Genomic DNA, 9,647 nt, shown 5'->3' with positions numbered 1-9,647 from the left:
ATTTCAACTCCAAAATCCTCAGCTAATTATTTATTATGCAGTGGCCATACTCACTGTGGTTTAGTAGTCAGAACAACCTGGATCCTCTTTTAAGGAACTTTCAGATTAATGATAAGAAAATAGGTAATGGATGTCCAAACAGAGTCATTATATGCACAGTCCTATGAGTGATGGCAAGAATCCACTTAAAAGTCTAATACAAGAAAGTTTAAATCATTAAAAAAATACTATATTCCCATTAAAATGATTATGGATATTATTTTACAGAAGAGAGGAATGCATGTAACACCAAAGGATGTTAAATTAAAAGTCATATATCTATTACTACTATGACAATTAATGACAACATGTTTTATATGAATAAACTTTTATTGAATTTTAGGTAATTAGAAAGAATAAAGAAATGCAAGATAAATGCCTTCTAAACAGCATCTGATAGTTTCATCTTTTCTCTGGCATCGTCTTTTCCACTTTTCTTTAAAAAGTATAGACATTCATTTATTTAAAGTTTTACAAAGTCAAGAACCCTCAAGTGGGGGGAAAAGTAACACTACAGTAAATTTATCTTCTTATCAACATTGAAATGTTCACAACAATAAAGTTCTGAGTGTGGCCCTCTTGGAAAAATAGTATATGCAGCCAGTGATGGTTTCCATTTACTCAAATAACTGAAGTCAGGAGGCCACTCCCTGTGAAGACTATGTCCACAGGGATAGAAGGCAAGAAGTATAGTGGAAGAGGGGCAGAGGGAACGTAAGAAAAAACAAACAAACAAAAAAACCTATGTTCTTTGAAAATTGTAGGCTTGGTAGTACAAACAATTTAAAAAACAATTCTTGGAAGAAATCACCATGAGTTGCCCTAAAGTGCGATTAAGGCAAGATAGTCACCAATACAAGTACAGCCAGATACACATAGCACAATAAAGAGCAGGGAGTCTGTAAATGAATCTGGTGAACTGCAAGGCCAGCCAAGCCAAGTAATTAGACAAAAAAAAAAAAGGGGGGGGGTCTTTTTACATTGGTATGCAATGTGCTCAGGCAAAACTGCACACCCAAATTTTCCAGATGCTGAGCAGACCCCCAAGAGCACAATGGAAGATCCCCATTTGTCTAACCTTTATTATTCTTTTGGGAAAAAAAAAAATTCTTTTGAAAGAAACAAAACAACTCCTCTGGCCCTTTTTGCAATAACCTACTAACCTCTACTTGTCAAACAAGAGGGAATTATCTTCCTCAGTACAAAAGGCATCTGGCACTGCCCTCATTAAAAGTGACCCTTGTTGACAGCAAGGTTGCCATACACAGCCCCTTCCGGGACTGAAAGCAAAGGCCCCTCCCACCTGCCTCCACTTGACTGGTTTTCAGCACAGCCCACCCTACTCCCTAAAAGGCTTCCATGATGGGCCTTCTGCTGAGTCACTGAGTACAATCACTGGACCAGGTGTTAAGTTCTTGCTTTTCTAGTCCACTGTCTCCCGAGTATTTAAAAAAAATAGTTTTCTTTTAAAAAAATATCTTTTTTTTTTCCAGGAAATCATGAACAGTAATTGCCATGGACCTGTAAGAGATCCCAGAGTAACACAGACAAGAATCTGTCAGTATAGCAAAATCCCAAGTATGAAGTTCATGGTTCAGGAAGAGGTAAATAAATAAGTGTGTGAGTGTGTGTGTGTGCACGTGTGCAGGGTGTTCACAAAAAGTTTCCTCTTCTTTTTCCCCATTTCTAGCTGACCTGTGTTCTGTAAAATTATGCCTCTATGATAAGGAGCTAGCCGGGTTGGAATGTATCCATAGTACCATTAAGCCCTTACCATTATAAGGGCGTGGGAGAGGCAGCACATACCACGGGCTTGCTCCTGGGTTTTGTTTTGTTTTCTCTGAAGACACCTATTTTAAAAAATAATTTCAATATTTAAATTCCACCTGGCACTTTAAGTCTCCTGAAAATTATTAAGTTAGGCAAGAAAAAAGAACCGGTCTACCTGGACCATGGTTTGGGTCGTGAGTGCTGTTCTGTTTCTAGCATTCTCCTTGGCTTGGCACATCTTTTGAGATACAGCATTTATTTGTTTATTGATTCATTCATTTCTTTTAGCTGAGTCTCAAGACAACTATAGTGGGAAAATAGTCTTTCTGAGTCTTCAGGACGGAATACGCCCAGGCCACTTCACACATCGCAGTGGCCAGGGAACAGCATCCCCTTCTTTGTACTTTTTACTAATATAACTGTAACAGAAGTCTATCTTTCCAGCACTCACCCACCCCACTCTCCCCCTTGTGTGGAGGCATCCCATTCGTTCTCTTCCGAACACAGCGTCCTCGATCATCCTATACCAGGGACCCAGCCCGACTCTGGGCAGGCACCATGACAGGCACTGCCCCAATGCGCTCCAGGGTCATTTGGCTGACTGTGTAGGAATGTGTGTGCTGAGGCCAAGGCTTCCTGCTGACGGAACCGTTGTTGTTCCTGGGCATGACCTGGGGTGGTGACCCTCTGCTGGTTGTCACCACCAGAGTCTTATGTGGGCCAGAGGCCAGATGGTTCCCATTTGCATAGATGGATGGGATGACAGCATTGCCAGAGAAAGGCTGGCCTAAGTCACTGAAGTGGTTGAATGACTCTGTGTTTCTATTCGTTTTGGGGTTGTTGCTCCAGTATCGGCTGTTGTAGGTATTGGAAGACGTCAACGTGTTATTTTCTGAGGAGGATATCTCTGTGTGAAATGCTTTGGCAGAGGAGCATTTAGGTGGAAGATCATCCTCTCTGAAATGAAACAAAGATATAAAGTTATACATAAATAAATATATATATATAACATATATATACACACACATATATATAGATAAATACCTCTTTTAACTATAAAGACAACTCGCGAGTAAATCCACCAAATTACTTGTCTTACAACACCCAGGAAAGCAAGCTATGAACGTTGGAGAATTGAAAAAGTCATTCATGGTGTCTAGACACTACTACCAGTGGGGCTGGAAAAGCCATTATGGTGTGCTGTCGAGAGAGCAGGTAGCCGAGAGGAAGACCAGAGAAGAAGGGAGGGGCCAAATCCTGAAAGGCTGAGTACGCCTCGCTGAGAAGACGTGATTCATTAGAGCATTTCAACAAGGATATGATGCGTTGGGCCCTCAAATCCCAGGAGCTATTTTTCTTTAAAGACCATCTCAACATTTTTTTTCTTTAATACATTTGTATTTTTTTTTAACTGCCTGGTATGATTTTTGTGTCTTGGAATGTCCATAAAGGAATTAAGATTAAGTTTTGAAAACTGATCTCCACTGAGGGGCCTTTTGAGAGTGGAATGTATTGAGGGGCTGGAGGCCTGGCTGATTAGGAATAGATAAGGTCATCAGCACACCATGACCCAATCCCAGATGCTGTGTAAGAAGAGAAAGATCATGCAGATACATGCATTCCCTGTCTCTCACTGTGTGAGGCTATGTACTGTACTGCCATTGGGACAGGAAGTCACCACCAGCTGCCAACCCCTAGCCCTAATGGCTCTGGAAGCATCAACCAAAAGTATTTTTATATAAAGAAGTTTCTCAACCATGTTTGTAGCAGCCTTATTTGTAACAGCCAGAAGCTGGAAACAACCCAGATGTCCCTCAGTTGAGGAATGGATACAGAAATTGTGGTACATTTACACAATGGAATATTACTCAGCCTTTAAAAACAAGGAAATCATGAAATTTACAGGCAAACGGTGGGATCTAGAAAAGATCATACTGAGTGAGGTATCCCAAAAGTAGAAAGACACATTGTATATACTCATTTATAAGTGGATATTAGGCATATAATACAGGATAAACATATTAAAATCTGTACACCTAAGGAAACTAATCAAGGAGGAGGACCCTGGGTAAGATGATCAATCCTCATTCAGAAAGGCAAATGAGATGGACATCGGAAGAGGAGGAAAACAGGGAACAGGACAGGAGCCTATCACAGAGGGCCTCTGAAAGACTCCACCCAACCAGCAGGGTATCAAAACATATGCTGAGACTTATGGCCAAATTTTGGGCAGAGTGCAGGGAATTTTATGAAAGAAGGGTAAGATAGAAAGACCTGGAGGGGACAGGAACTCCACAAGGAGAACAACAGAACCAAAAAATCTGGGCACAGGGTCTTTTCTGAAACTGATACTCCAAACAAGGACCATGAATGGCAATAACTTAGAACTCCTACACAGAAGTAGCCCAGGGCAGCTCAGTATCCAAGCGGGTTCCCCAATGATAGGACCAGAGACCATCTTTGACATGAACTCAGTGGCTGGCTCTTTAATCACCTCCACCTGAGGGGGGAGTAGCCTTGCCAGGCCACAGAGGAAGACAATGCAACCACTCCTGATGAGACCTGATAGGCTAGGATCAGATGGAAGGGGAGGAGGACCTCCCCTATCACTGGACTGGGGGAGGGGCATAGGAGAAGAAGAGGGAGGGAAAGTGGGATTGGGAAGGGATTGGGGGAAGGGGCTACAGCTAGGATACAAAGTGAATAAACTGTAATTCATAAAAAAAATTTAAAAAAGGATGCCTGGTGTATATTATTATAGTGTTGAAAGTGACTGATAAACCCCTTCATACCAAGCCATGGTGCAGCGCATAGGTAGAAACTGTTGTGTTTGTGAGGTAATCCCCTTTGCTGCTTGCGCCCATCTATTATAATGGTCAACATAATGTGTTTTATGGGCTATTCTGGGGTGACAGTTACTATCTAGTGAGCTCCTACTTAGACTCATGAAGGATCTTTGTGAATAAAAATATATGCCCACGAGGAAAAGTGATATACATGAACAAGAAAATGGTGTCTGGACATTTTCGTTACCTTGACCATAAGAGTTATAAGACCAGCAAAGAAACCTTGACTCTGAAATGAAAAGAACTACACACTGACTCTGCGAGATCCGTAATATGATAGACTAACCTGATTTCATTGGGAATCTCTTCCTCCTCCTCCTCTTTATTTTTGCTTCTCCAGTAGAAGAACGCCCCTGAAATTAGTGCGATGCAAACAATGATAAGAACTGCGCCCGTGCCGACAGCTCCAGCTATCACTCCAACGCTTCGGGGCTGGGCTGAAAAGCATATGGAAGGTAGATTTAAAGAAAAGACAGAGGAATGGCCCCTGCCATGCAACTGTATGCATACAAGTTGTAAGTCTGCTTAGAATGTCCAAAACCACCCGAGGCATCCCATCCACGTGAAGTTAGACCTTGATTAACCTTTGACATTTCAAGGAGGCTTTTAGCAACTGTTGAATAAGTAAACCATCAAAACCCCGCAAGGCCCCAGAAGAGCAGCAGCTGGACCGAGGCAGGAGACAGTGCCAACTGAACTTGCCTTGGCACCCCCAAGAGAGCCTTGGATCTCAGATGCTTTATGGCGTCACTCCAGTCACATGACTCCCTTCTACAAGCAGAATCAAAATAACCTAGATCCCCCCCCCACACACACACATACACAAAAAGTGCTGTGCATTGCTTTTCTATAGCTGAGCAACCAGAGGCTACAAGGAATTAGGGGGAAACACACGTGTATTATGAGATACACGTGTGTTTCTACCATGCATACAGATTTATGTTATGTCCATAATAGTGTGACGTGAAGATTAGTTTCGTTCTGATTATCCTGAGAAGACACTTTGTCATAATGATTGTCCTGTCAAGAAGGCTTAAGTAGTAAAACTTTTATAAAGTGTTTTCAACAATGCTTAGAAGAATTTGTTTACTCTTCACAGGCTCTCAGGACCATTATGTAGGACCCTGCATTTTATGACTTAACAAGAAAGTCTTAGCCACATGTGCCTTGCGTTGGCCTTCTGTACTTACGTGAGATAACCTGGAGATCCAGGAGACAGGTGCTGGTCCCAATGGCATTAGAAGCCACACACTGGTACAGACCGGAAGACAGGGCACTGATATTCCGGATGGTGACTGTTCCCTGGACCTGGTCTGTCACAAAGACAATAATCAAGTGACAGCTTCATGGAATGAAGAAGGAAAACAAAGAAATCAGCACAAAGATGACATTATACACATACTGGAGAGTTGCCAAATTTTTCTCTTTTTCTTTTTCTTTTGGGGGGGGATGGAGTGGGGGAAGAGGAATGTCTGGTTCACAAATGTTGAAGAAAATAATGATGGCATATTAAAGACACAGAAATATCAAGGACTGTCCTAAATAAGGACAATCTTGAAACTCGAGCTGGAGTCTAGCAAATCATAACAGATGTTAGCAGTGTTCCCTGACCAGGGTGGTAACAGCTTGTCCTTGAGCGTCTGTGATCAGAAGCATCATGTTGGAAATGCTAGGCAAATGCAGTAACATGAAGGAAGGTCAGGCTAGACCCTACACGATGGTGAATGAACCAGCTCTGGGCTCTAAGTATCTATATGGAGCAGCAGCTCATGCCTATGACTCCAATTCCAGGGGATCTAACACTATTTTGTGGCTTTGCTGGAAGCTCTGTTGGAAGCAGATGCAGAAGAGTCTGAAGAGGAGCCTCAGAACACATCACCATATCACAGAATTTCCCATCAGCTATATGGAGCATCTCTGAGCCAAGGTCATCTACTAAAGGCACACCATGCCCTCAGGAAAGGTCCTGCATTAGTGGCCCCATGGTGCCCTTCACCCTTTAGGAGCAGCTCAGGGAAGCTTGGCCTTGATGCGAAGCAGCAGTGGATCCAGAGTGGAAAAAGTCAGGGTAGCCAGTGATTGCTACTCCCCATGGGAAGAAGTTTTGTTGTAGGCTTTATTTTCAAACCCACCACACTGGCATATTGAGAAAAGCTCTAACTGATAATACTTGGGCAACCCAACAGTACCAACACAGCTTAGTCACTTATTCCTACATGATTAGATGAGTTACCAGGAGAACAAGAATGTGTCAAGTACTGGGTAAACTTTTTCAGATGGCTGTTTTTCCAGTGATCCTTTGAGATATATTTTTATTATTAGCCTACTGAACAAATAGAGGCACTGAAATTTTAGATGGCTAATAAGAGTACGCAGCTGGTTGCTAGAAACTGCAATTACTTGGGTGGAATCTGTGCTCTGTGCCTCACGAACTCCCTGTTGCTGGAAAGAAAACACATCGGTCATCAGAAACATCCAAAACAGTGCAAACTTAGAAGCCAATGGGAAAGGCTCTTAATGGCACGTGTGACAAGTACCAGATACAAAGTCCAAGGATGCCTAGGCCTATACTGGGAACTGTCTCCACCCTGCTTGACTTTTATGCATCACTACTGTTTAGTTATTTACTGGTGGCTTTCATGTTTCTCTACACCAAAGCCATAAGCAGAAAGCTCGGCTTTATCAGCTCCTTCATTTAGGGCATAAACGTATGGAGACCCTCTCACTGTGCTGGGTAATCCAGAAAACAGTGCCAGGATGATCAACAGGCCAGACCTTGATGAAGCAAGGAGTCTCAGTAAATGGGTTAAATGCCAGGCAGGGCTACAGACCAAGGGATGGACATCTAGTGAGCGTCTGGAACTTGAATAGAATACAGGTGAGGAGGGAACCACAGCGGCAGCTTCCCATATATCACTGCTGCCAGAGGTGTCTGCCACAATGCAGTGGGGGTGTTCGTGAATGGCAGAATCATCAAACACGAAGTAACATCAAATCGCAGGCCAGACAAAGGACAGAGACTTGCTACTTGCCCTTTTCTATGGGAGTACTTAAAGGTTGAATCCATCTCCCATGAATATCTTACATATCTATGACAAGACAGTAACTTTGGATTGGTTTATATGTAACAAAATCAAGATATTTAATGGTTACTTGGTTTTCATGAATTATGTTTTTTGTGTTTGTGTGTGTAAGTGTGTATACACACATGAATAATGTCTGTAAGAACACGTGGCTCGGTGAGGCTGCCATGCCATAATATAGCTTAGACGTAATCAGGTGATACATGAGACACATTGATAAAAAGGGATGAAGAAGAAACAAATCGGGTAAAGCTGAGCTAGGAGTGACCTCAGCAGCTCATGCCTATGACTCCAATTCCAGGGGATCTAACACCATTTTGTGGCTTTGCTGGGCACCTGGCCTCAAGTACACATACCCACACAGAGACACATAAAATAAAATCTTAGTAAGAATTAAAGAAAATATTATAAGCAGTTAATATTGTAATGGCCACTCTTAAGGAGAAAATGTGAACGCTGTGTGAAATTCTGTACATTGGTCAGCAGGTCTGGTAGACACAGAAATGAATTAAATATCACTTTTATGTTGGTGTTGGCTGGGTTAAGCTGCTGGTGATTTTATTCGTCTTGAATGCTAACCTTCCCCATTTCTTCCCCAGCCCATCACCTGCTTCAAGCCTTCTTCACTCCTCAAAGCCTCCCATTTATGACCCTTGGCACCTTTTCCGGCTACATGTTGCTGAATACGCACGCGTCTGAGAGAACATCCAAACTCCTCAAATGTTACATAAATTCTCACAATCTGTGTGTGATGTTTTAAGTTATAAGCTCTAGCATTCATTTTTTTAAAGGAGTTGTAATAGCGAGCATTACTTGGCTCTTGTTTCTTTTTTGTTCCAGATTGTCACTAGTAATAACGGCAGGAAGGTCACGAAAGACAGGGGAAGAAAAGCACCCACTTATTCAATAGCTTAAGTGAGTGAAAACTTCTCTTCTTCCATAAGAACCACATAAATACTCAGACTAGGTAAGGAAATAGTTGTGCTTCTTTTATCTAAAATAAAAATTTCAGGGACTAGTATGAAGAAAGTGGACAATCTTGTCTTGTTTGTGGTTTTAGTGGAATTACTTTGGATTTCTCTCCATCTAAATTGATGTTGGCCAGGAGCTTTCTGTAAGCTGCCTTTATTATGTTGAGGTATGTCCTTTGTATCTCTTAGGTCTCCAGGATTTTTATCAGGTGTTGGATTTTGTCAAAGGCCTTTCCTGCACCTAATGAGATGATCATGTGGTTTTTAATCTTTCAGTTTGTTTATATGGTGGATTACATTTATCAATTCACATATGTTGAACAATTCCCTGCGTCTCTGGGGTGAAGCCTACTTGATCACAGTGAATGATCTTTTTGATGTGTTCTTGGATTCAGTTTGCAAGCACTTTACTGAAATTTTTTACATCTACGATCATATGGGAAATTGATCTGTGTTGTCTGACTGTTTCCTTCAAAATTGAACAGATTCCTTCACTGCAAGGAAGCTCTTTAAAGAGAAAGATACACAACTCAAGATAGCTACAGGAAGTCCCTGAAACTTACTGGATTCACTAGGTCTCTCTCTGCCAGAATAAAAAATAAAAGTTCAGAGTCCCTTTTAAGGGGAAGGGAGCCTAGATGCAAAGGAGACTGTCAGAGAAGAAAAGCTGCAAAGAGGACTCTGAGAACAGCCTGGCTGCCTGGAAGAAGCAGAAACCAGCTGACCTGCCTGGAAGGTGTTTAGTCCAACTGAGGCACCTGGAAAGGACACTCTTCTACCTGTTGGGCTGCCTACAGGCTGTGCAGTGTGCTCCAGGTTCCCAGGTTTGGGAGCTGTCACCTATGCTGAGGTGGACACTGGTGATACAGCTGTCTGAGTCATCCTGCTCCTGTAAGTAACCCATCACCCATATTCCTGAAAATAACCCTAATAAACCA

The 9,647-nt window shown here is 42.2% G+C and overlaps 1 protein-coding gene across 4 annotated transcripts in view; it reads right to left on the bottom strand.

The window, feature by feature from the left end:
- Positions 1-343: 343 nt before the first annotated feature.
- Igsf11 (immunoglobulin superfamily member 11) overlaps positions 344-9,647 on the bottom strand; it is a 125,626-nt gene continuing 116,322 nt past the window's right edge. For 3 of the 4 annotated variants that reach the window (XM_060370395.1, XM_060370398.1, XM_060370397.1), the window contains exons 5-7: positions 5,846-5,968; positions 4,942-5,092; positions 344-2,766 (exon numbers count right to left, since the gene is read on the bottom strand). In XM_060370395.1, the coding sequence (XP_060226378.1) occupies positions 2,331-2,766; positions 4,942-5,092; positions 5,846-5,968 (710 nt within the window). In that variant the 3' untranslated portion in view covers positions 344-2,330. The remainder of the gene's footprint in view (positions 2,767-4,941; positions 5,093-5,845; positions 5,969-9,647) is intronic. The other variant, XM_060370396.1, reaches the window with a different exon arrangement.

This window comes from Meriones unguiculatus, chromosome 17 (genome assembly GCF_030254825.1).
Source record: "Meriones unguiculatus strain TT.TT164.6M chromosome 17, Bangor_MerUng_6.1, whole genome shotgun sequence".
Lineage (NCBI taxonomy): Eukaryota > Metazoa > Chordata > Mammalia > Rodentia > Muridae > Meriones > Meriones unguiculatus.
Note: the sequence above shows the minus strand (reverse complement) of the source record. Positions and strands in the feature narration are given on the sequence as shown.